Below are 25,732 nucleotides of genomic sequence, written 5' to 3' on the forward strand. Positions count from 1 at the left end.
AGACCCCTCACTACACCCAGCATCCCCTCCGCGCAGGACCTCGGTTCTGCCCATGGCATCTCTGGCACAGGCTGGGTGCCTGGTGCATGCCTCCTGCAATGCCCTGTTTTATTTCTTCCAGGAGAGTCCCCCTCCCTGCGATGCTCACTCCCACTTCTCAGCCTGGCGTATCTAAGTTGAATTGGCAGTAACGCTAGCACAAAGAGGGGCTGCAGTGAGGTAGCTGTGGAAGAGGCTGCCGTTGGGACCCAGGAGCAGGTCTTTGCCTGGCCACTAGCTGGGCTTGGCTGCTTTCCTGTGTTCCCTGGGGCTGTGGGCTCCCTGAGAATTGCCCTGGGCCTGTAGCGACCCTGGCCTGGGACTAGCAGGTGGTTCTGGGTTGGGGACAGCATGTCCCCCCCGTGAGGCCCTCTGTGTGCTGCAGGTCCCAGTTCCTACCCTGGTTTTCTGCCCCTGCCCCCACTGCCAAGGCCTGCCTGAGAGTGAGGGCACTTCGGGTACCCAGCAGCAGCAGTACCTACAGGCCCCAGACTGAGGGGTCCCTGGCAGGGTCTGCTCTGCACAGGATGGACACCTGACCGCTGTGGGAGCTGCTGGGGACACCTGACCCCTGTGCCAGCTGTGCTCACAGGAGCTCCTCCCCCCATGAGGCCAGGGGAGGCGGGGGTTCACGTGTGCAGCTGTGAACTTGTGTTGAAAGGCTGTGTGTTGCATGTTCCGGATCCAGGCACACTGTTGTTTGTGTGGTGGGGGTGCGTGTGTGTGTGTACTGCATCCACATATGTAAGGGGTGCTGGCATCTGTAAGGGTGCTGTTGAGGTACACCTGTGCAGAGACGCCCTGGTGGGCACTATGTTGGATTTGAACCCAGACGTGATCTCCGAGGGTGCGTGGCTCAGAGCCCATGGCCAGCCTGGCAACCTTGGACACAAGGAGAAGCTGTTGTGCTTGCACCTGGAAAATGGGCACAAGCTATCATAGAGGGAGTGTAGGTAGGCATCGCAGCCTAAAACACCCTGGATGAGACAACACAGGCTGAGCAGGGAAGGAGCCCAGGGCGGTGGAGGCACAGGTGTAGCTTGCCATGTCTGCAAGCGACAGTGGGAGCAGCGGGGTGGCCACGTGAGCTCGCGGCCGCAGCCTCTGGGTGTCAGGCGCCGTGTGCGTGTGCGCCCGTGTGGATGCGGCGCCATGCGGAGGGCGGGCGTCCCCTGCTGTACGCGGGAGGGAGGGCGCGCGGCGTCGGTGCGCAGCATTGCCCGGTTGCCCTGGCAACGAGCAGAAGGAGGTGGGTGGCAGGAGAAGGAGGCGGCGGCGGGGAGGGCGCGCGGCCCGCGGCGGCGGCGGGAGGCGGGGAGCTGGCGCCTGCGGCTCTGGCGCCGCTGCTGTCGGAGCGAACGGTGCGGGGAGCCCCGGACGAGCGAGCCTCCAGTCCGGGCGCCGGCCCCTGCGCGCCAGCGCCGTGGAGGAGGAGAAGCGGGCCCTTGGCGCCCCTGGCCGGTGCCCCGCCGGGCCCAGGTAGGCGTTCCGCCACCCCTGCCTTCCTGTCCGCCCTGCTGGGAAGCCGCTGGACCGAGGGCCCGGGCCCGTGACCTGGCATAGGAGTGGGGTTTGGGGGCACCTGCGGAGGAGCACGGCAGATCTGTCTCTCCCGCAGCCTCTCCTCTGTGCCTACTGCCTTCTGCACCACTGCCACAGATCCTGACTTTGGAGATGTCCCTCATCCGTGGGGGTAGTGGGCTCTGCAGTGCTGCCCTTCCCAGGGCTGAAGCTAGAAGGGGTTGGGGTAGGTTGGGCAGAGGACAGGGGGATTTGAAGATACCCCCTATTCAGGACTCTGATGGGTAGCACCAAGCGCATACCGGCCAGCCCTGGGTGGCCTCCCAGCTTCCATGGCCTGGAACCTTCTCCTGCCCCCAGCTACCCCCGCCCCGGGTTGCTCTTGTAGCCCTGTGGCTATCTCCCACAAGCCCGTGTTAGGCTGGGGGAGGATTCAGGACGCAGGCCCAGGTGGCTGGGCCCTCGCCCCCCACTTCCCGTCTGCTGCATCGCTCTAGCGGACAGCCTCTGCTGCGGGTTTGGGAGGGGGAGGGGTGGGATGCCCCCACTCCTGGCTGCAAGAGTGCAGGGGGCACGTGCATCCGGCCTAGGTTTGCAGCTTAAAGGGTTTGCCAGTGTGGGGATATTGTGGCCCGAGAGAGTTCCCCAGGACAGCTGTGATGTGAGCAAGCAGGGCGGTACTTCAGACCTACACCCACCCCCATCTCCCACCTGACTGCCCAGCACCCCTGAGAACTTGGCTGGGTCCTCTGCTGGGGCTTTCCCATCCTCTGTGCACTTGACGCTCGGGTCAGAGGAGGGAAAGGGGCCTGGGCACCATGGCTTCCCCTGGGGATCCAGGGCCTGGGAAGCAAATTGATCTGGTGCCCCAAACCCTCCCACCCTTGACTGCCACCTGGGCCTGTGGCTGGCCGCCTCCTGCCTCACCTCTGGTGGCCAGGCCTGCTGGCCTCAGTGGCAGTCAGCTGCTGCCTGCATCCCAGTCAGGGCTTGGGGTCTGCAAGTTCATAGTAGTGTGTGGTGGGAGGAGCTTGTTTAGGCAGGGGCTGGCAGGAGCTGTCCTTTTGCCTCTCTGCCCCTTCCCTTTTGTTTCTTTCTGTTCAAGTGCCAAGGTCTGTCCTGGCTCTGTGTCTCTCCTCCCCTCAGTGGCCATCACACTTGGGGACTTAGCCCACTAGGATGGGCTCGTTGGGGGTGCACTTCCCAGGCTCACCCCACTACTGAACACGTTGCACTTGCAGCCCAGGGTGCCTGCCTGGAAGCCCCTGCCCAGTAGCTCTTCCAGGTTAAAGCAAGGCCTGGGGAGGCTCCAGGAGCCCTGGTCTGGAGCTCAGCAGAAGCGGGCCCGGCCTATACAGGAAGATTCAGCCACAGCCCTGGGCCCTCCTCACTGCAGCCCTGCCAAGAAAAGACCACACAGTGGGACCTCGCTCTCCACTGCCTCCCCCATGAGTGAGCTCCAGGCAGAGTGAGGTGGCCTCTCCACGTGGCCGTGCTTGGGATCCCGGTGCTCCACAGCCGAGCTCCTCGTCACCTCGCCTCCCCAAAGTCATTCCTCGCATGGTGTTCCCATCCCAACGCCACCTGTTCAGGCCTGAACCCCGGGCTGATTCCTTGTCCACTCACAGTCACCTGCCAGCCACCAGTGACTTTCCTGGACACCAGTGTCCCAGTGCCTTGAACCTCTGGCTCCTTCCAGCTCCTGGTCTTACTGCAGCAGGACCCTGGGCCTCTTCTCCTGCAGCAGCCAGGGATCCTCTGAGATGGAGAAAGGTGCCTTCTGCTCAGCCCCTGCTGTGGCTCCCATCTCGTGCAGGGAGGAAGGCAGAGGCTCCACGCTTGATGGGCAGCTCTTACCCGTGTCACATGATGCCCTCCCCTCCCCCCTTGCTCTGCTTTAGTCACAGCCTTGCTTATTCCTGGATCTGGACAGCTGTGTGCTTACCCCAGGACCTTTGCTCTGGCTAGACCATCTGCAGAGCTTGCCTTCCTCACCTCCGCCGGGTCTCTGTTCACATGCCACCCCATTTGGTGAGAAATGTGACTTCCAGCCCCCGCATCCCTCCCGTCCCCTTTCCTGCCTTGTCATGTTTTCATATACTTTCATCCTTTGCTACTTTATCCAGTTCTTGAGGGACATGGGTCCCATGAGGGTGGGCAGTTTTCTATCCTGTCTCCTGCTGTCCTCTGAGCACACCTGCAACATGAGAGCCAGGGCTGCAGAGTTAAGACGTGGACCCCTGCTGTGACAGGGGCTTGTAATTCTGTCCTCCCAGGGAAGGCCACTGCCCCCCCAAAGTGGGCAGTTACCCCGGGGGCGTCATATGGGACATGACACCTTGCCCTACTGTGGCCAGAGAGCTGTGCCCAGGAGGCAGGGGAGGAGAGAGAGCCCAACTTCCTATCTTCCCTTTCAGGAGTGCCTGCTGAGTTCTGTGTGGTTGGGAAAGCACGCACCCCACCACCACCACGACACACACACCAGGTTCACTCCCTGGGGTAAGCAGGCATGACACCTGCTGTCCAGGTGGCCCGACAGACCTGGGGGCTGTTCCCCAAACTATTCTCTCTCCAGCCCCTCCCTCATGTAACCTCCCTTCCCTGCCCCCAGCCCACAGGGAAGTAGGGACGTGAGCTGGAAAGCAGTGTCAGCCCAAGGCGGCTTTGTGGAGCCACCTGGAACCCTGGAGGCTGCAGGCTGCCCTTCTCTCAGCAGGTACACAGAGAGTGAGGCAAGGCAGCCTCTCAGGCCGTGGTGGGTGCTGCCCTGGCCCCTGGCCCTGGTGCCTCATCCATCCCCTGCCTGGCTTTTGTTGACTGTTGTCACCATCTAACGTGCTGGGGATGTTAATTTGCACCTTGGTTTCTGTCTGCAAGGAGGGCAGGCTCTGTGAGGAAAGGGGAGGGCCTGTCTGGCTCCCTGCTGAGCCCTGGGGCACCCTGCACAGAGGGCAGCTGAACGCCATGCTGGAGGCTGCCTTTTAGGGGTCTGGCACCCTGTGGAAGGTTGGGGGAGGGGGAAGGATGATGGCAAGGGCTGGGGCATGCAGGAGCTTCCTTTAGGGAGCAGATAGGAGATGTGCAGGTTTGGGGGAGGTGGTGTGATGGAAGGGAGACGGCGCCCCCAGGTGTGGGGAGAGTATAAGCAAGGGCAAAGGCTGGGGAGACAGCACCTCACAGCTCACCCGGCTCACCCATGTCCTTCTGTATGCATTTGAAGTCCCAGGTGAGCCTGGGCAGAAAGTGCTTGCATGGTCCATTTCATTGAGGTATGCATTGCTGGCTGGTAATGTGTGTGAGACTCGAGATTCTAGGGAAAGGAAGGCACCCTGGCTTCCTGTAGCCCCGCCCCTGGTTGAGCCAAGTTGGCTGCTGGGAGAAGAAAGGCCTTAGGCCATGAGAGCTGGACTGGGTGCTTGGGAGAGGAACAGAGAGACCAAATGTGGGTGTGCCTCATCCCTGGCTCCTCCCTGCCATGCGATCTCAGAGGATGTGGGAAAAAGACTGGGCCCATATCTGCGGGAGTGAGGGTTACAGAAGATGTGTGAGAGGCTGGTGCACAGTGGGTGCTTAGGGCTGTTCAGTCGACCTAAAGGGAGCGTGTCTGAGTGTGCTGCACCTGCCCAAGGCCATTGCCACCTGACCTGTGTGTACTGTAGGAGCCCTGTGGAGGGTGGGGTGACAGAAGAAGAGCCCCTGGGGCTGTGCTCTGAGCGTTGTCCAAGACAGTGGGGCTTGGAGCTCCTGTTGCAGGATGCTGGCTCTGTGTCACCATCTTCATCAGTATTTGTTAACCACCTGCTGGTGTGCAAGCAAAGTGGGCTTCTGGGGTAAAGAACTCAGTGTTTCTGTTGTGTATTGGCTGGGTGTTCTAGAAGGCCGTTGGCCTCTACTCGTTCAACAAGCATGGACTGCCCACCTCTTGAGTTCCAGGTGCTGCTCTGGGTGCTGGGCCAGGTCAACATCAACGACCTGGCCAAGAGTGATCATCTTAGGAGAGCAGTGAGCCTGGGGGATGGTGGCAGGTTCCAGGGAGAGTGGTGTGCTAGGGAAGAAAGAGGGCAGGTTGGTGCTGGGCACATAGGAGAAGGAGTGCAAGTTTAAAAGGGGTGGGGAGGTGTGGAGGTTTGAGTGGACCTTCCTGGGGAGGTCATTTCCAGCACGTACAAAGATCCTGGGGTCGGAACAGCTAGAGGAACGCAGAGAGGTGAGGTGGGCCCAACTCAGGTCTTACAGGCTTTCCTGTGGCTGTGCATAGGATAGCTGGAGGTGGGCAGGCAGTGGGAAGGTAGGGAGAAGGAGCCGGCTTCCCAGGGGAGGTTGCAGATGGGGCCCAGTATCTGTGATGGGTTGGGAGGAACTGGGGTCACTCCCAGGCCTGGATACCAGTAACCCCTGACCAAGGAGCCCACAAAATGCCCTTGTCCACAGAGAAGGAAGCCTGGGGCAAAGGAGAATGCCTTTCACCCCTGGGTGGGGGTTTTGGGAGGAACTCCTTCCCCGGTCAAGGCCGGTGCTGAAACCTCTGCTTTCCATTGCAATTGGTGTGTCCCCAGGGGGCTCTGTGCCCGCCTACCTCTGCACATTCAGAATACCCTCTGCTCCAGTGTCTCCATTGTGCAGCTTGGAAACTGAGACCCCTCCCTTCTTGCGAGACTTGCCCAAGCTCTCGCTGGCTGTGGCTGGTGGAGCTGTAGCCAGAGCCCCGTCCCCACACTGCACGCTCCGGGCCACACCATCCTGCAGGACAAGGAGAGGGGTCCACCCTGGGATGTGCCTGCACCCCCCACTACCAACCACAGCTGTGGCGAATGAGTGACGGCAGCTGGCATCTGCAGGGCACACGTGCTGTGCCCAGCACCAGTCCCATCCCCTAGGGCAGAGGCTTCTGTTTAATTCTTGCAGCAGCCCATTATATAGATGAGAAAGGAGAGAAGGTGACGTGCTCTGGTCCCCCAACCCACGGCGAGCAGAGCCAGGTTGTTTGGCTCTACAGTCTCTTCCCCGCTGTGTGCTCCCCGAACTGAAGCCACATCCTCAGGACACCTTGCTTTAACTATGTGGCTTTCATGCTGCGTGATTGACGAGAGCACGCTCCTGCTGGGGGGGGATGAGTGAGGCCCCAGGGGCGAGGGCCTGGTTCACCGCGGGCTCTCAGTCTTTGCTGCTCCCTGCCCTCTCCCCTTCTTTCCCTGCCTCTGCCCTGCAGCTGGGATCCTGATGCCCCACTCACGCACCCAGAGCTGCTCCAAAGGAACCAAGTGTGAGAATGGAGTGCCAGCTCCATCACTACCCAACCTGGAGGCCTTGGGTTGCTGCTCTAATGCCTCCAGGTCTCGGTTACTCCATCTGTAAGTGAAGGTGGAGCAGCGCCTGGCACATGGCAGACACCAGTGAATGCTAGCTGTGGGTAGCACATGTCACTCTCGGTGACAGTGGTGTGGCCAAGAGGAGAGTGCATGCCATGTTGGGGCTCGAGGTAAACTTCCGCTGCACCCCTCCCTCGCCAGGTGTGTGGGTCAGAGGTAGATGGATAGATGGATGTAGATACAGGTAAATCAGTAGAGATAGATAATGCATAGATGGATACATCGGATAGGTGATAGATGGACTGATAAAACATATGATGGATAGATGACGGGACAGGGAGGGTTTCAGAGGGGCCTTGGCTTCCATGGCCACACCTCACGAGAACCCCACGATAGCCACCTGCAAGGTAGAGGATCAGGGAAGGCAGGAGCCAGCTCAGGCAGCCTCCACAGACCTGGAAGTGTAGGAGCTGGCAGCCTGAGGCCACAGCCTGGCAGCCTGTGGGCCACCCGTGTGAGTCCTGGAGTGCAAAGGCCCGAAGCCTTGGAGCTATGGTGTCCAGGTGCAGGAGGAGGAGTTGGCGATTCCTGGGTCTTTCTGTCCTAACTGGGTGGTGCCTACCTACCCAGGGTGAAGGCATCTTCCTTCCTCAGTCCCCAGACCCAAGTGCCAGTCCCTTCCTGAAGGCTTCCTCTCTCTCTTTAAAGATTTATTTATTTTTATTGGGAAGTCAAATATATAGAGAGAAAGAGAGACAGAGAGGAAGATCTTCCATCCAATGATTCACACCCCAAGAGACCGCAGTGCCTGGAGCTGAGCCGACCCGAAGCCAAGAGTCAGAAGCTTCTTCTGGTTCTCCCACATGGGTGCAGGCTCCCAAGACTGCAAGATCCTGGTGCATGCAAGGCGAGAACTTTAGCCACTAGGCTACTGCGCCAGGCCCAGATGTGGTCTTCTCAATGGTGGCCACTGCTTACTGCCAACCAGGAAGTGTGGGTGATGTCCCACGTTGCCCCTAGAGTGGAAGAAGCAGGGGCAGGGTGGGACAGGCTGGCTCACCTGCCACCTGCCTGCCTCTTCTCCCTGCCTCAGCAGCACATCCACCTGCCTGAACCTAACCCTAATGGCCCAGAGACCACTGAGGGCCAGGTGTTTGCTGCCGCCTCATCTCATCTCCCCCTTTAGTCAAGTCTTGGCTCAGCATGGCTCTGAGAGGTCACATGACTGACCCACAGTCACACAGCAGGCAGGTGCTGGAATAAGGACCCCAAGACTATGCCTGCCATATCACTCATCACCAAGGGGAGGCCCCAGCAGGTCCTGCCTGCTCTGAGCCTGGACTCCCCATTGGCGGCAGGGGAGCGCCGTCCCAGGGATCTTGCATTCCAAGTCCAAGAGGGCAGGGCTTAGTGGTCTGATTCCCTGTCCTCCTGTTCTCTCCCCACCCAGACTGGAGAGTTTAAAAAAAAAAAAAAAAGCATGCACACAGGCGAAATGAAAGCTCTCTTTCATCCCTGGCTCTGCAATCCCCACGGCTGTCTGCTGCACTAGCTTCCATTCCTCTGCCTCACTCCTGCATACCCCTGCCCACAACCCCGCAGTCGGTAGCTGTTCATCCCTGCTCAGTTGCTTGGGGGTGGGGTGGGGGAGTGTGGTGGTTCCGTTTTGCCTTTCCAGGCAGAACTGCGGTAACAAGCTGCGTGTATCCGTGACTCACCCAGCTGCCTGGAAGGCCGGTTCCTGGGAGGCGGCTCTGGTCCTGCAATTATGTCCCTGACTCGATGCACTTGTTCCACATCACATCTCTGTCCTTGCCGCGCTCCCAGAGAGAAAGGCTTCAACATCTGTGCCCGGGGGTGGAGGCTCCTGCCTTGTCCGCTTGCCTTCTGCCTCACTGCTGGCCCCTGGGGAGGGGGGAGTCCGGGGGTCCCCAAAGCACAGAGTGCTGCCTGGCGGAGGTTCTTCATGAACCATCCCTGCCTGTTATTTCCTCTGTCCACACTCACGCTGCTCTTTGCAGGGTAGGACTTACTGCAGGAAAAGTGCCAGTATGAGAAGGGGAGACACGCTCTGCCCCTTGATGAATCCCAGCCTGCTGCGTGTGAGCCGTGGGCACAGTTGCTGAGTGAGCTTGTTCCTGGGCAGGTTACCGAATGTGTTAGGGTGCCCAAGAGGCATACGGTTGCAATCCTGGGTTATTACCAGGGAGAGAGCACCCCGCCGTGAACACACGGGGAGACTAAGGCTGGACCTGGTGCAGGGGGTTTGGCCTTGACCTAGGGGCCTGGTGTGTGGGTGCTGCTGCCTGGGTCCGTGAGACAACCCTGGTAAGGACCCCAGGATGGGCCGAGTCCTGCATCGGCCATCATGGCTAGGTGTCTTTGCTGGCCCTGGGCTCCCAGGCCCCGAGGTTATAGTGTAGGGCCAGGAAGGCATCTCCCGGAGTCAGGGGCTGCCAGGGGCGCTGACAGTGCCTTGTGAGCAGCTCAGGCCCGACTCTGCTGCCTGACTGACCGCCTCTCCATTGTGGAGCCGCTGTTGCCGGGGTGGCAGTGAGGTTTGGCTGAGGGAGGGGAGGGAGCCCCGGGCCCTGGGGCAGTGCGTGGCCTACATTGGACAACTGTGATGCCTGCTGACGTATCCAGAAGCAGCCACAGCCACCCAAGCGCGGTGAGCGGACTGTGGGCCAGCAAGCTGCACTTGCACGCTCAGAAGACCTGTGAGCGGCTAATGGGGGGTTTGAGGCCTGGTAAGAGGGCAGTAGGAAGGGGAAGGGCTCAAAAAACAGAGGGATGCTGAGCCTGGGCTGAAGGTGGGAGAGGCTGCCATCCACTTCCCAGTGAACTTGGGGCTGGGCTCTGGGCTGGTAGGGGCAGATTCCATGGATTGAACAGGGCCCCTGCGATGACTTGGACCCAGGCGGGTGGATACAGGAACCTGGGAAGGTCCTTTGGGTCTGGTGCAAGGCTCTGGCTGGAGCAGAATTGGATACAGGGGAGCACCCCCATGGGGCAGAGATGCAAGGCTAGGGGTCCCAAGTCCATTGGCCTGGGGACTGTGTAGGGGGCCAACTGCCTGCCTTTGGGAGCTGTGTAAGGCTGCAAAGCAAATGTCTACCACATCCATGTGCAAGCGCATGGCCCTCATTCTAGCCTCCAAGAGTCCAGGAACCATGATCCGGTTCTCAGTACCGTGTTCTGGGGATGGGGGCCTACCCTGGGGCAAGGCATCTGAGAGGTGCGCAGAGAGCTACTGGACAACATGCACTGGTCTCCTTGGGGTGCTGTGCAGGAAGCCAGCTCCGGGTCCTGTGCAGGGCCCTCAGCTTGGAATGGGGCCTGGGGCACTCGCTGCCCTCACCCACAGGGCTTTCTCTCCTGCCTTCCCAGCGAATGAGCAGCCAAGCCTCCTGACCACAGCTCCGCAACCTGTTCACCCCACGGTCACACCATGTCCGGCTCCTATGATGAGGCCTCGCTGGGTCCCGAGGAGACTACTGACAGCTTCTGGGAGGTGAGCCTTTGAGTCCTAGGCCCCTTCTGAGGCACCCACATACCACCTTGCTTGCCCTGTGACCTCCCAATGCCTACCAGAGCCACGAGGTGGGGCTGAGACATCTTCCCTGCACGCAGAAGGATCCTGTGGCATTCCCTCTCCGCTCCACCATCAGTGCAGCCCCATGGGGGCCCTGGTTACCCTAGGGGCCTCAGGAGATCCTGGGCCGGGTAGGGAGGAGGGTTCTCCCAACTCCCAAAACCCAAAACAGAAACATGCAAACCTGAGCTAATACACATTTAATGAGACATCTGCAAATCGTGCTATTATGCTGTGCACGCTCAGATGACTGTGTAAATAAAATGGATCCAGCTTGCAAGAGCCACACGAACCATGCGTTCCAGCCCAAGCCCAAGTTCTACAATTCCCTTTCCAAGAAATTCTGTTGGATGCGGGGAGAGGGGCTGAGGAGAGGTGGTGAAGTCAAGCCGGTGCTCGGTGCTGGGAGTGAACGGGTCTGAGGGCGCTGGGAGTGAACGGGTCTGAGGGCGCTGGGAGTGAACGGGTCTGGGGGCGCTGGAGGGGGCCTCCCCTCGTGTTGCTGTGGTGGGCAGCCCCTGCAGGCCGCACCAAGCGGGGTTGTCACTCCGCTGTCCGGCCGCCAGGTGGGGAACTACAAGCGGACGGTGAAGCGCATAGACGATGGCCACCGGCTGTGCAACGACCTCATGAACTGCGTGCAGGAACGCGCCAAGATTGAGAAGGCCTACGCGCAGCAGCTCACCGACTGGGCCAAGCGCTGGCGCCAGCTCATTGAGAAAGGTGCCCGCCCAGGCCCTCCCTACACCCCACTTCCTTCAACCCACACCCAGACCTGGGTCTGGTAGTGCAGAAGCCACCCAGAGTGCCCTCTCCCCTTGCTAGCCACAGGACCTTTTCAGGCTGCTTCCAGTCTTGCTGTTCACCTCTGGTTTGTATAATCTGAGGCTGGGCAGTGTCATTTAGAAATTATTGAAACTCTGGAAATAGTGGCAACGGTGGTGGCAGAGACCCTGGCTGTGCCCTCCACCTAGACCTTTTGGAGTGAACAGCACGCTTCGCACCAAAGTTCTTGTGTTCCCTAAGAACAAGCACACATGTCACCGTGAACCAGCTAGCCAACACTCAATATGGCCTGTGTACTCACTGCACTATGCCTCATGCCTGTCCAGAATCCAACCCAGAAACGTTTCCGAGTGGCTGGTTGGCCACTTCTTTTCCTCTAGAATAGCTTCCCGTCCATGTTCCTGCTCTTCTCTTCCCTTCAACTCCAAAGCTTGCAAGGGCAGGGGCTGGGCCTGTCCCACCTAGCATACTGCCTGGCAGGAGTTGCTGCTGAGTCTCAGGCACCCAGGGACAGACTGGTCCGGGGTCTCCAGCCAGTCATTTGCTGGCACTTCCAGCTGACATCCCTGGGAGCACCTGCTGTGCGCGTGGTGTTGTGCTGGGATTGAGAGCACTCATGGGGTCTCCCTAGGCCACCTCCACCGGTTCCCCATCTCATGGGCCATGCAAGCTGCCATAGGTGGCAAAGAGCAGGTACAGAGTATGCTGATGACAGGCAAGAAGGCTCCCTGGGGACGGTGGGGTCCTGGGGCCCTAGAGGATGGAGAGAAGGATGGGTGGGGGCAGGGGAGGGCACGTTGTTGCCATGGTTAGAAATGGCCATGGCTCCAAGGAGGAAGAGGCAATCTATCCAGAGGGGAGCCTAATTCCACACGGCCTCTTGCTCAGGCCCCCAGTACGGCAGCCTGGAGCGGGCCTGGGGTGCCATGATGACGGAGGCGGACAAAGTGAGCGAGCTGCACCAGGAGGTGAAGAACAGCCTGCTGAACGAGGACCTGGAGAAGGTCAAGAACTGGCAGAAGGACGCCTACCACAAGCAGATCATGGGCGGCTTCAAGGAGACCAAGGAGGCCGAGGACGGCTTCCGCAAGGCACAGAAGCCCTGGGCCAAGAAGATGAAAGAGGTTCCTGTCCGGGCACTGCCTGGGATGGGGGTGGCAGGCGCTAGGGGCTGCGGGAGTGGGGCAACTGCCTTCTCCATCCTGGGGAGCAAGCTGGTGGGTGGGCCACCCCATTTGGTCCTTCTCCCCAGTGGGCCCCCTGTCTGCCCTATGCCCAACTCCCCCACAGCTGGAAGCAGCCAAGAAGGCCTACCACCTGGCCTGCAAAGAGGAGAAGCTGGCCATGACCCGGGAGATGAACAGCAAGACAGAGCAGTCGGTCACCCCTGAGCAGCAGAAGAAACTGCAGGACAAGGTGGACAAGTGCAAGCAGGATGTGCAGAAGGTGCTGGCCGGCCCGAATGCTCCTGGGCAGGAGAGTGGGGATGAGAGGGACTGCAGGCCTGGCCAGGTCTCACCGCTGCCTCCCCCGCCCCTTCCCCAACCTTGGTGTCCACAGACACAGGAGAAGTACGAGAAGGTGCTGGAAGATGTGGGCAAGACCACGCCGCAGTACATGGAAGGCATGGAGCAGGTGTTTGAGCAGTGCCAGCAATTCGAGGAGAAGCGACTGGTCTTCCTCAAGGAGGTGCTGCTGGACATCAAACGTCACCTGAACCTCGCCGAGAACAGCAGGTACTGGGGTGGGGGTGGGGGACATGCAGGGCAGAGACTGTAATCCAGTGACTGGCAGGGGAGGGAGGGGCTTCACATGCAGTGGACTGGAAACGCGTGTGTTAGGTGAAGGCAGGCATGGCAAAGGCAGCCCACTGGGCACGCCTGGAGAAGCACCCCTGGATGGGCTTGGGCCCTCACTTAGGGCTGCAAAAAGGTGGCACTGACTCTCTGCTCTCCTCCCCCGACCTGGTTCCCAGCTACATGAACGTTTACCGGGAACTGGAGCAGGCCATCCGGGGGGCCGACGCCCAGGAAGACCTCCGATGGTTCCGCAGCACCAGTGGCCCTGGCATGCCCATGAACTGGCCCCAGTTTGAGGTGTGCCTGTGTGGGAATGGGGCGAGGGGGAAGAGGGAAGACCTGGAAAGGCTAGAAGGGGCCTCAGGGTAACATAGAAAGCCAGCCCACCACCACCCTGACTGCTTCTCCTGACCCTGACCCTTCCCCAGGAGTGGAACCCAGACCTCCCCCACACCACCACCAAGAAGGAGAAACAGCCCAAGAAGGCGGAGGGGGTGACACCAAGCAATGCGGCCGGGGCAGTGGAGTCCACTTCCCAGGCGGGGGATCGTGGCAGGTGAGCTTCCCGGGGGGCCACGAGGACCCCCACTAAGACCGAGGCACCTGCTGTGTGACAGATGGACAAGCAAACTCAGAGAGGTCACCCAAGGTCACACAGAGTCAACAATCCTCAGGGACCAGGAGCATGGCCAGGTCTGGCTGGTAACCGTTGGGTGATCCCAGCCCTCTAGGAGGGAGGGACAGCTGTCTGTGGGGTCTCCCTTCTGGGTCGCCTAGGTAGCGGGCCGCCGCCTTGGGATTTGGGGCCGGAGCTCTGGCTGGGGCGGGGAGGGACAGCCCCCAGGGCAGGGCCTTCCAGCCGGCCCCTGGCTGTGCGTCTCAGTGTCAGCAGCTACGACCGAGGCCAGCCGTACGCCACCGAGTGGTCGGACGACGAGAGCGGCAACCCATTCGGGGGCAGCGAGGCCAATGGCGGCGCCAACCCCTTCGACGACGACGCCAAGGGGGTGCGCGTGCGGGCGCTCTACGACTACGACGGCCAGGAGCAGGACGAGCTCAGCTTCAAGGCCGGTAGGGAGGGGGAGCGGGGTCTGCGGGAGATCTGGGGCCGGATTGGCTGTGCGGCGGGGCGGGGGCGGGCCTGGGGAAAGCCTGGGACCTGATTGGCTGTGCGGCGGGGCTGGGGCGGGACTAGGGGCAGGAAGGGGATGTGTCCAGGTACTAAGGGGGCGGGGTCAGGACTGGAAGAAAAGAGGACTGGGATGAGGGACGTGCCACCGGGGGCGGGGCCCTGGTCCTGGGGGCAGGGCGTAGGCATGGGGCGGGGCCCTGGTCCGGGGGCGGGGCGTGGGCGTGGCCCGAGACCTAGGAGAGAGGTGGGTGGGAGGTGTAGCTCAGGGCACCCAAGTTACGGGCAGCACGCAGATGCTGAGTGGGCCTGGGGAAGCAGGAATGGGGAGCGGCGGCCCCCTCTGAGTCCTCACCTTATTCGGATTCACAGGAGATGAACTCACCAAGCTGGGCGAGGAGGATGAGCAGGGCTGGTGCCGCGGGCGGCTGGACAGCGGGCAGCTGGGCCTCTACCCCGCCAACTACGTGGAGGCCATCTAGTTGCCCTGCTCCCTCCACACGTCCCCCACCCCTCCCTTCCCGCCCTCAGCTCCTGCCCCTCGCCATAGAGTTCCAGACATATTTTCCGATCAAGCTTTTATTTTTTTAAAAGTCAAAACAGAACAGAACTAAAAGTACAAAGAGATAGAGCATTTGCAGGGCCACCTGGAGGCCGGGGGTTGGAGAGAGGGCTTTGGAAAAGGGCCCCGCATGGGTGGGTGGGTGACAGAGGGCCCTAGGACTTGTGCGCCAGATGAGAACATGATTGACTCTTAAGAACCCACCAAAGAGTCTCCTGAGGCCGAGGGTGTCTTCTGGAACCTTCCGCCCAGCTGCACTCCCCACCCTGCCCCAGGCTGCCAGTGGCTACTCCTCTTCTCTGGGCTTGGTTTCCAGACGTCTTCTTCCTTCCGCCCCTGCTGCCCATCCACCACCACCCTCCGGGAAAGGAGGCCTCCCAAACCTTAGTCTTCCTTTCCTGTCCCGGGGAGTGCCTCCACCCAGACTTCATGTACGGGGGAACCATGGGGCTGGTGGAGGGCTTGTCAGCTTTCTCTCCCGCAGAGGGGTCCATGAGTTGCTGGGAACGTGAAGAGCTGAGCTGCAGGATGGGCATCTCATGGGGGGTTCTGTCCTCAGTGCAGGCCGGCACGCTCACCCAGCTAAAGGCCCAGTGGAGGGTGGCCACCCTTCCCAGTGGGGCTCCCTCGGGACTTGCAGAGACCCTACCCCCACCCCCTCTCACCAGTCCTTTAGCACAGGGTGAGGGCCCCCCAACCCAGGGCAAAGCCAGCAACAGTAGCAGTCTCTCCCACTTCCTGGGGAGGAGGCCTTCTTGCCCACCCTCGCACCTGCTCTGCAGTTCATCTGAAACCACCGGCTCAGTAGCCCCAGGATCAGCCTGCCTGAGAGCACTGGGCCTTATGCCCCCAAGGCTCCCAGTCTCACCATCCCTCTTTGCCCTCCCCTGGCCTGCCTGGGGTCCATGGGAGCTTCCAGCTGGGACTACCAGGACAGCCCCTGCCCTTGGGAGTAGGACCATCACTGTCACTTCCTTCACTCTTCCCCCCACCTCGTCCCTGCCACCCCTGGTAGCCCCCTCTAGCTCTGGATCCAAGCCTGGGTCTCCACTAAAGGCAGGGAGACCTGGGTACAAGGGAAGGGGGTTTGGAAAACAGGTCAGGGCAGGATGAGACCCCAAGTTGGACAGAGGGGCTGGACATCTCAAAGGTGCCATCCAGGACGAGGGCTTGAGATCTCCAGCTGCTTCACCTGCTGGGACTTGCTCCCTGCTGCTGCCACTTGGAGGCCCCTGGGTCTGCACCTGCCTCCTCCCTCCCTGGTCCTGCAGGCGAAGAGAATGTCCAGCCGTAATCCTCTTTTGCCACCTGCTGCTTCTCCTGTTCCTAGGAGGCTATGGATTCTGGCCTCTCCAGGCACGACTGTCACGTGGGCACAGGGCTCCCAAAGGACTTTGGCAGGGACCCAAGCTGCAGCAGGGTATGGTGCGATGCGTGTGGTGCAGGTATCTCCTTCATCCCAGCCTGCTCTCTGGGCCTCTGCTGCATCCTCAGATACACCCTGGGCCCCTTAGAGCCTGAGGTGAGATTTCTGAAACCTGCAGCGCCCCTTCCCCATCAAGTCCTAAAGAACAGTCTGCAGCTTCTCCCCTGTCCCAGGCAGGAGCTGGAGCCGGGTTGGGCCTCGGCGCCTCATCCTGGAAAAGCAGGAAGTCTGCCCATGCACACTGCAGGGCCTGGGCTCCGGGCAGCTCTCTGGTCCCTTGGGAGAGGCTGCAACCTGGCTGGACTCACACCTGTCCTTCTTGAGCCCAGCTGCCCGCTCCAAGACAGGGACTCAAAACACACAAACACACACACACACACACACACACACAGCCCCCCACCTGCTGGGTCCCCAGGCTTCTCAGGATGCCAGCACGGGAGGGTCCCTCACCTGGAAGTCCCCCTGGGTTCCGGGCGCCCAACCCCTCCGTATCAGTGTTGGCCATGGGGGCGCCCAGCTCCTCCTGTAGCTCCTGCCTGCACCCTCCGTGCTATCCAGGCCCTTCCTAGCAGGGTTCGCGAGTCCTGTGTCTGTCTCCCCCAGTTAACCAGCTGTGTGCAGCCTGGCTCCTCCGGGACCCGAGCCATCCGCCACCCGCTGCCCTCGGCTTCCTGACTCCATTAGTCCGACACTTGTGCTATTCCAAGAAGTGCTGTGGTCTGAGCGATGCACCTGTTTTGTACATGATCGTGTAATTTAAGGTGTATAAATACAGATCTATATCTCTAAGTTGTGACTGTACGACTGTGGATAAAACCCAGACCTGTGTCAACCTGGCTGGCCTTGTCGCCTTCAGTCCTGCGCGTCCACACTCCTGGGGCTTCCCAGCCTTTGAAAGGCTCCTGGAGGTTGGGGTGTCTGCTGGGGACTCAGGGGAGGTCCCTTCACCTCCCGGGGTCCCAGGGTCCCTCTTGTGTTATAATGGGGGGAGGTCACAGACAAATATAGACCAGGAGAGCTGGGCCACACAGGTCCTAAGTTCACGGTTCAAAGGTGAATTTGATGACTCTCCGCCAGTAGGTTTTGAGTTTTACAGCAGAATTTTATTTTATTTGTCTTTTAAAGATTGATTTATTTTTCATTGGAAAGGCAGATTTTCATAGAGAGAAGGGACACAGATCTTCCATCATTGGTTCACTCTCCAAGTGACCACAGTGGCCAGAGCTGAGCTAATCAGAAGCCAGGAGCTTCTTCCAGGTCACCCACACAGGTGCAGGGTCCAGGCCATCCTCCTCTATTTTCCTAGGCAACAAGCAGGTTGCCACATGGGAAGTAGAGCAGCCAGGACACAAATTGCTACCCATATGGGATGCCAGTGCTTGCATGGCAAGGATTTAGCCATTGAACTGGGTATATATATATAGCAGAATTTTAACCACCACTGCTATGGCCCCTGGTTCCTGGTCAGCTGTGTCCTAGGCTCCGTTCTGTGTGACATGGGGCAACTGGATGCTTCCTTAGGTCCCGGGCTTGCTTCTCAGGGAAAGGACAGGCCTGCAACCTGGTGCTTTCCTCTGTCCCACCAGGCTATGCCCCAGCTCCTCGTCCTCCAGCTGCCCCTCACCTCCAATCAGCTCCCCAATGGGCAGGGTAGGAATCCCAGTTATGGCCACTACACTGATCCTACCCCAACCCTGGCCCCAGTGATGTCCCATGCAGCCACTCTGACCCCGGCAACCCTCTCATGGTCACCGCAGGCCTACCCACAACCCCCAACCACTCTCCGTAGTCTCGGGTTGTGCCCAGTGGCAGATCTGCTTGCCTTCCCAGGACCCCTGATGCCTGCATTTCGAGCCCTGGTTTTAGCCAAACCAGGCTTTGGGCCCTGGGGAGCTCTGGAGGTGGAGGCTGTGGTCTGGGATCAGGGCGGGTGTTTATTTAGTGTTTAGGTATTACCGGTAGGTCAGAGTTCACCTACAGGGGCTGCCCCAGCGGCCCCCAGAGCGCGGCTTTGTGGAGCGGCCTTGGCTCCTCATCCCCCTGCCTCTGACCCGCACCCTCCCAAGCTGTGCTCCAAGTTGAGGACACACAAAGCAGGTAGCACCAGGGACTTAGCTGGGCTGGCTGGAGACAAAACCAGTTCAGCAGTGCAGCACTTGGTTCTGGCCAGGGTCCCAGTCGTCCCCCACCCATATGTGTGTCAGAGGGTGTCCTGTCCCAGGGAGACAGGCCTGGGGCAGGCACCCCTTGCCCCCCCAGTGCAGCTCCAGCTAAAGATGCCAAACTGCTGTTTGCTTACTGCCAGGAGGACACTTTCTTCTGAGGACAATACGATTGCTGGGGGCAGGAGGCAGCAGTACAGGGTGACACTTAACTCTTGGTGGGCTGGGCGGTGGCAGCACTGGCGCCCCTCCAGTCAGCTCAGCAGCTGAGGCCTGGTGAGTCCTGGGGGTGTTGGCCAGTCACGCCATAAGAGGCAGATGGAGTGGCCAGAATCCTGCCTTCAGTGTGAGCTCCCTTCCTGCTCCTGCTGGGAATTTGCTGTGGGGCTGAGCAAGTAAGTCACCTGACCTCTCTGGACCTCAGTCTTGTCCTCTGCAGGATGGAGAAGTGACCCCCACCTCACGGTGAACAGTGAAGGTGCAGTGGAAGCTCCCACAGCAGGTGCACAGGAGGAAGAATCGGGAGGGGCTAGGGTGCTGACTCACTTTGTCCAGGAGGGTGGGCGCTGTGCAAATGCAGCCCTCCCCCCACTCCCAAGCAGATCCCAAGAGCTCTCACACCCTTGGCTGCCATGCCCACTCACGGAACCTACACACTGTCACACACTGGCAGCAAGGCTGTGGCCCGTGACAGGGCCTCCAGCACCTCTTCTCCTGGCAGCTCCTGACCCATCCCCCCGACACACACACACTCACACACACACAAAGCCCTGCAAGGACCTCCTGCTCTCTCTGTCCCTCCCTGCCATCCTCCTTTAGCTTAAGCCCCTTCCAGCCTGCCCAGGGGGCCTTCCTCACCCCTCCTGGGCCTTCAGGACTCACTGCTTCTCTCCCACAGCTTCTTTCCTTTTGCCCTCAGCACAGTGCCTCTTCCTCCAAGAAGCCTTCCTGACTGCTCACATCTCCTACGACCACAACCACTTTTGACCACTTAGTGGCCTCTGAGGCTGTGTCACACTCAGTCCACAGGCATGGGGCAGGTGTCAGTTTTCTAGTATCTTTTATTATCTATCTCCTGAATCCCCAGCTTGGGGTACAGACTCCTCCTAGCCCTATGCCAGGCAGGGTGTACAATAGATGGCCAGGGGGATATAGCAGGCTGAGAACTGTAGGTAGCCTTGGCCAGGTCACTGCTGTGCTGTAGGCTCTGCTCTGGGAGACCTGGGGGGCAGAGCCCTTGGAGAATGGTCTCCCCCTGACCACCACCCCCTACCATTCACACACAGAGGGACAGATCCAGGGACACTGAGAGTAGCCCTGGTTCCCTGCTTCCTTCAGTGGACCAGTCAGCGCATGTCAGGCCTGAGGAAGAAGCCCCTGCCCCAGGGATCCGCTCTCCCAGACTGCCGAGGGCTCACTGACAACCTGGGAGCAACAGGCTACCCCCCTCCCTGACCTTGGACTCCAAAAGGCTGGCAGCCCGCCGCATCTCCTCCAGCCCAGGGTCTGGCCCAGGCCGGGACCGAAGCCCTCAGACCGGGTGCACAAACTGGTAGACGAGGCGCTGGGAGATGTCAGGCTTGCGGATGATGCCCTTCTTGTAATACTGGCGGATGGAGCGGCTCAGCTTGTCGTAGTTCATGGCCGGGCGGTTCTTGCGGATGCCCCACAGTCGGGCCACCTGGGCAGAGTCCTCAATTTTGAAGATACCTGGGGAGCAGGAGGATCCCACGGAGCCAGGGGTCCAGGGAGGGAGCAGCCGGAAGGAGAAAAACAGAGATTGGCAGTTGAGCGCTGAGGGGCACTGGGGCCACGGGGACCACCCGCCACCCCTATTGTGCTGAGGGTCAGAGCATGTTTGGCTGACTGCCTTGTAGCTCGTACTTCTGACACCACCTCTCTGTCATCCTCAGCCACCAGCAGCCATCTCAGGCTTCCCTGGAAGGATCACATCCAGGGGGAGTGGTGGAGGAAGGCTTGAGGGCCTCTCGGACTTGATTCCAGCCCTGCTGTTTGCTACTTCTGGAGCCTGAGTGGGGCTCCATACTCCCGCCTGCCAAAGCAGATTATAGCAGCCAGCATGGAAACGTGCTCAGAATGGGGCCTGAGGTGGTACCCGTTGGAACCAGCCCTGCTTCTGAATTCCAATCCTTCTGCCCAGGCCTGGGCCAGTACGCCTCCTCCAGGGAGCCCAGCCTAGACCACCCAGCGCTTTCTGGTCTCCTCTCCCGCTGACCCTCCAGCTATCATGGAACTGACCCTTACAACCGACTCAGTTCACCACACCTTGCTCAAGCAAGTCTCCACCCCCTCCAGTTCCCTCATTCTCCTCCAGCTCCATGAACTCCTCCTGGACCCAAACCCAGCTTATTCCTTTGCTGCCCTACAGCCCCATCTCAGCTCGGAAACGCACCGCACACCAGCTTATTCCACAGGCATCTTCCTATGAGACCGCAGCTTCCTCAAGCACAGGGAGGGTAGACACTGCAGTTGTCCCCCAGCTGAGCCAACGAGGGGCCAGGGTGAACACTCAGCCAAGCCTTGCTGGCAGACCCAACCTGTGCACCAGGCAAGGGCCTGGCACCCACAGCCACTGTGGCAGGCTGGAACCTGGAACACCTGGAACCCAGGATTCTTGTCTGGGAGCCACTTCCAAAACATACACAGAGCAGACAATGTGCACACACATACGTGTATGCAGACACATAAATCTATAGACAGACATGCATGCACATGACACATGCATAGGATACAAAATACACACACAGATCTGTGCATCAACATGCAAATACACACAGATACAAGCGTGCACACATGTACACATGTGCAGACACAGAGATGTGCACACTGACACACACAGGCAGACATGAGCATACACTGCCCGCAGACACACAGGCACAGGTGTAGGCACACTTGCATACATGCACAAATAGAGCCCTGTGCGCACGTACACAGGTTCACACACATAGACACATGCTTGCTCACAGATCCACACCCCATGGGGTTCTGCACTGCCCTAGTTGCGTGTGTGTGGGGGGTCCCCAAAACATGGCTGACGTGAACTGAGGCGGGCTGGAGGTGTGACACACATCAGGTTTCTAAGACTTAGTAAAGAATCGTATGATTTGTATATTGACGCTATGCTGACAACGTGATTATTTGCAATACTGGATTTGTACCCAAGATGTTTGGGTCTGAAAGTGTTTCAGACCTGGCAGCTAAGCATTCCTCACCTGAAAAACTCCAATCTGAAAGTGGACCCTTCTTCCACATCCTGTCCCTGAATGATCCATGTACATGAGCCCTGGGGCAGCCCTGTGCCTGTGGTGGGTTTGGCAGCTGGGGGCCACTCCACCTTTTTGCTCACCCTCAGCCCTTCACTGGGCCCAGGTACCACACCTCAGCCCACCATCCTGTGAGAGCCCTGAGCCTCAAGGCGCAGATCCCGACAGCCTGCCGGGAGCTCAGGGTGCTCGCTCACCTTTCTCCTTATTGAGCCACCGGATGCAGCGGCCATAGCTGTGCGGCTTGAGCAGCAGCTCCCGGAGGAACTGCCACAGGTGGATGGGCTGCCCGGAGCAGGAGGAGTCCACCTCGCCGTCTGTCCAGCTTTCCTTGCTGGTCGAGGCTGGGAAGCCAGGGAGGGCAGCAGTGAGTGGGGAGCTGGGGGGCAACCCGGGCTCCCACCTACCCCTAGGCTCTGGCTACTCCCAACCCCTGCCTCAACTCACCACAATAGTGCATTGCCCCGGGGGAGGTCCTCTCTTGCATCCAAGCCGCTGTGGGGCAAAGAGAAATTATTAGGATGGGGATGGGGCAGGAGGGGCATTAGGGGAGGGCTTTGGATGGGGCTTGGGGTCATGGAAGGCTCTGAGGCTGCCTGCCTCCTGCCAGGGCTAATGACAGGTGGTCTGTAAGAGCTACTTTTAGAGCCTGGGTGGCGGGGAGGCTCAGAGACACTGCCCCCCACGCCTGTGCAGTGCCCTGTACCCTGTTCAGACAGGACTTGGGTCCTGGGACTTGTGTGCTTTCTTCACCTGGTCCAGCCAGCAGTGCTCACGCTTGGCGCCTAACATGGTAACACCTGCTGGCCTGCCCTCCCTCCAACTGCCAGATCCCATCCCCTCTGATGCCCCCATCCTACCCCACCCCCATGTTGCCCCTGCCTTTCAGCCTGGCACTGACCATGCGCTCACCTGGCAAGCAGCCCTGGTCCCTGATGCGGCTACATGAGTGGTTCCTGTCCCCCGGCTCATTCCGGGCCACTAAGGGCAGGGACCAAGTGCCTGGCTCTGTGGGCAGGCACATAGTGGCTGAGACAGAGACAGCCTAGCCACTCAGGATTGAAGAACAAGGGCCGTGAGGGTGCATGTGAACAGGGAATAGCATCTGAGATGCATGGGGCAAAGGACTGTGTGAGAATCTGTGAGTGCTCAGGTTAAGGTAAGACACCATGCGAGGACACTTCAGACACATCTGTTCCTCCCTGGGGCCACCAATGGCTCTGCCTTCTGGCTCCAGCTCCCTCCCCGGACTGCTGGGGACCTTTAGGGGGGTGAAACAGTGAATAGCAGCTCTCCCTCCCTCTCTCCCTCCCCACCTCTCTCTTTCTGCTCCTCCCTTCATTTCTAAGTAAACAGAGAGCAGCTGGTTAGCCTAGCAGTTAAAACATGTGTGTCCCACACTGGAGAGCTGAGTTGGATGCCCCCTTGCTTCCGGTTCCAGCTTCTTGCTAATGTGCCCCCTGCGAGGCAGCAGGGCTTGGCTCAGGGCACTGAGCTCCAGTCACTCCCTGTGGGAAACCCGGATTGAGTTCCTGCAGCAGGTTAAGACACTGCTCGCAATGCCAGCTTCCCACATCAGAGTGACAGTTCGAGTCCTGGCTGCTCTGCTTCCCATCTAACTGTCTGCTAATACAAGCTTGCTCTCTCTTCTTCTGTCATGTGGCCTTTCAAATAAAAAGATAAGTAAATACATCGTTGTAAATACATCTCCTAACTTCTGCTCCAGCTGCTTGGGCCATCTGGGGAGTCTGTGAATGAATGCCTTTGCCCCCAGACAAGTTAATTTTAGTGTCAAAAACCAAAAAGCAGTAATTGCCTTTAAGCTAGTGGAGGGGCAGGAGTGGGAGAGCAAATTTCTGCTTATAGTAATGATTTTATCCCTGGGCCTTTAAAAAAAAATGCATGCAGGCTGTAGGGCTGCACGGTGCCCTGTCTTTCTGGTCTGACTTCTACTGCCAAACTTGCCGCATACTCTGCTCTAAGCTTTGGCAGACCTGGTCAAAGCCAGACCAGGACCCAGGGAGGAGGCAGGTGCTGCTGGGGCTCAGCTTCAGGATGTAGTTGGAGTGAGAGCTGGTACTACTTCCCCAGGAGGCCCCTTGCCAAGCTTCCCACCCTGGGCCGTGATGTACCTGACTTCCAGATGTCCAGGTGGGCGTGTAGCACGTCCCCACCCAGGGGTGAGCGCTGGCGGAACTGCTCCTCTGACATGGCGCACAGCTCCTTGCCGCCCAGCTCCTGGAAGGCCTTGCCCACGGGTGGCAGCCGGTACTGGTGCTCGGTCCACAGGAGCCACTTCTGCACGTTGCTAGGGCTCCAGTCCACAGGGTCTGAGCAAGAGACAGTCCTTCAGCCCTAGGGCTGGGCTCCCCTTTGGGCAAATGGAGTAGGGAGGGGATGGGATGGGGATCTTGTGGTGTCAGGTACCCAGGAAGGGAGATGGGTAGGAGGAAGGAGCCAGGTTCCTGAAAACACAGTGGACCAGGGGTGAGGTCACCATCTTGTGCCTTGCACTTCCCAGGCCCTTTGAACTCCTCCAGAGGCCCCCAGAAGAGACAGTGACACTAAGAGAACAGGAGTGAGAATGGATTTCTCTCTGTTGTCTGTGACAAATAAGTGGAGCCATGGCCACACAGGGGCTGCTCAGGGCAGCTGTGTCAAATAAGGAGGGGAGCTGTGGTCTTGGGGTGGGGGCGGGGCTCTGGCTGGGTCCTTCATGTCCTGCTGGGTGAGGGCTGCTGGAGGCTGTGCTTGGCAGGTGCATGGGTGGGAACAGTCACGGCCCCCACGGGTGACCTGCAGGCTAGCCACAACCCTTAATACACCTGATTTCCTCCCAGAAGGTAAAGCTATTCATCTCTGTCCCCATTGTCCCAAAAGCACACCTTCAGCCAAGCCTAGGGTGGTATGGTGGTGAGGGAGGCACTGTGGTGGGTAAGGAGGGAACCTTGGGGGATGGGACTGGCATGGGTGTTGTGAAATAGGAGGTTATAATGTTTTCCTCAAGTGACATCAGACGGAGGGCACAGCAAGTGCAAAGGCCCTGAGAGGGCCATTGTGCCTGGACAAGTCTGGGTAAGGGGCAGGGGAAACAGAACTGAGTCCTAGAGGTGCTTCTTGTAGCTCCTACAAGTAGGGGAGGACACTGGGTTCACCAGTGTGCTGGGGCACAGAAATGGCTGAGACCTTTCCCAGCTGTAGTGTGTCAGGTGCTGTCTGTGCCTGTTCCACTGGGGCCACTGCCAGCAGGGCCCTGTTATGCAGGGTGTGGGTGGGGAGGAGATGGTAAGAAGGGCGAGGAACTCACCTGCCGTGATGTTGAGCAGCTTGCAGGCCGTCTCAATGTCCTTGAGCACCTCGCCCACCACCATGGACTGCACCTGTTCTAGCGAATGCTCTTCCAAGTTCAGCCCGCCGGGCACCAAGTCCAGGCCGCCCCCTGGGGCTTGACTGTCAATAACCGGGCACTGCTCTGGCTCCTCGGGCGACTCTTCTCGGCTGCTGGCTCCAGGAGCTTTGGCCACCCAGCTGCTGTCATCAGGGCACAACATGTCGAAGTAGGAGAGGTAGAAGGTGGACAGGCCTTGCTCAGGTGTGGCAGGTGGGCTGGGGCTCCAGTCTCGCCTCTCTGACACTCCCGGCTCCACCCCTGCCCCTGCTGCCACCTTCTCCAGGCCTGTTCGTAGCACAGTGTCATTGGGGGGCAGCAGGAGGCGGCCAGGGGCCAGGCTGCTCAGGCCAGGGCTGGTGCTGCCCATGCCGCCGCTGCTGGCGCTGGCAGCCGTGTCTGTGGAGAATGATGAAGCGGGAAGAGTCAGATCTGACTGCCCAACCTACCCCCCTGGGGCTGCTAAGCTGGTTAGGGGCATGAGGGGCCCAGTGGGCAGTGAGCTGAGCCTGGGAAGAGGTGGGGGGTTTATGGGTCATTGGGCAGAGAGAACAGGGCTGGCTGGGACTTGGGGCAGGTCTGTTCATGAGCCACTCCCCCGGGAAGCCTGGTTGGTTGGGGGGCAGCCAGGCCTCCTCCGTGTAGTGTGCCCATAGCAGCCAGCTCTTGGAGGGTTGGGAAGGTAGAATCAGCCACAGCTGGTGGCTGGACCAATGGAAGCCTGACCAGGGA

At 59.7% G+C, this 25,732-nt stretch overlaps 2 protein-coding genes across 4 annotated transcripts in view; one reads left to right on the forward strand and one right to left on the reverse strand.

Annotated features, from left to right (window-relative positions):
* The window catches only part of PACSIN1 (protein kinase C and casein kinase substrate in neurons 1), a 52,835-nt gene extending 37,892 nt beyond the window's left edge, over positions 1–14,943 (forward strand). Inside the window, exons 2-10 of one of the 2 annotated variants that reach the window (XM_040982943.1) lie at positions 10,260–10,383; positions 11,031–11,187; positions 12,139–12,374; positions 12,541–12,696; positions 12,811–12,986; positions 13,226–13,346; positions 13,478–13,605; positions 13,933–14,120; positions 14,551–14,943. In XM_040982943.1, the coding sequence (XP_040838877.1) occupies positions 10,321–10,383; positions 11,031–11,187; positions 12,139–12,374; positions 12,541–12,696; positions 12,811–12,986; positions 13,226–13,346; positions 13,478–13,605; positions 13,933–14,120; positions 14,551–14,660 (1,335 nt within the window). In that variant the 5' untranslated portion in view covers positions 10,260–10,320 and the 3' untranslated portion in view covers positions 14,661–14,943. Of the gene's footprint in view, positions 1–10,259; positions 10,384–11,030; positions 11,188–12,138; positions 12,375–12,540; positions 12,697–12,810; positions 12,987–13,225; positions 13,347–13,477; positions 13,606–13,880; positions 14,121–14,550 lie in introns of those variants that run through there. The other variant, XM_040982942.1, reaches the window with a different exon arrangement.
* Positions 14,944–19,460: 4,517 nt separating this feature from the next.
* SPDEF (SAM pointed domain containing ETS transcription factor) lies at positions 19,461–25,399 on the reverse strand. 2 transcript variants are annotated; one of them, XM_040982944.1, is made up of 5 exons: positions 24,920–25,399; positions 23,745–23,942; positions 22,060–22,107; positions 21,810–21,956; positions 19,461–20,038 (listed from the first exon to the last, which is right to left on the reverse strand). In XM_040982944.1, the coding sequence occupies exons 1-5, from the start codon at positions 25,368–25,370 to the stop codon at positions 19,860–19,862; spliced, it is 1,023 nt and encodes a 340-aa protein (XP_040838878.1). In that variant the 5' UTR covers positions 25,371–25,399; the 3' UTR covers positions 19,461–19,859. The 2 variants fall into 2 exon arrangements, with proteins under 2 accessions (XP_040838878.1, XP_040838880.1); XM_040982946.1 differs by lacking the exon at positions 22,060–22,107.
* Positions 25,400–25,732: the final 333 nt, after the last annotated feature.

This window comes from Ochotona curzoniae, unplaced genomic scaffold, assembly GCF_017591425.1.
Source record: "Ochotona curzoniae isolate NIBS_2020 unplaced genomic scaffold, NIBS_Ocur_1.0 contig_3819, whole genome shotgun sequence".
NCBI lineage: Eukaryota > Metazoa > Chordata > Mammalia > Lagomorpha > Ochotonidae > Ochotona > Ochotona curzoniae.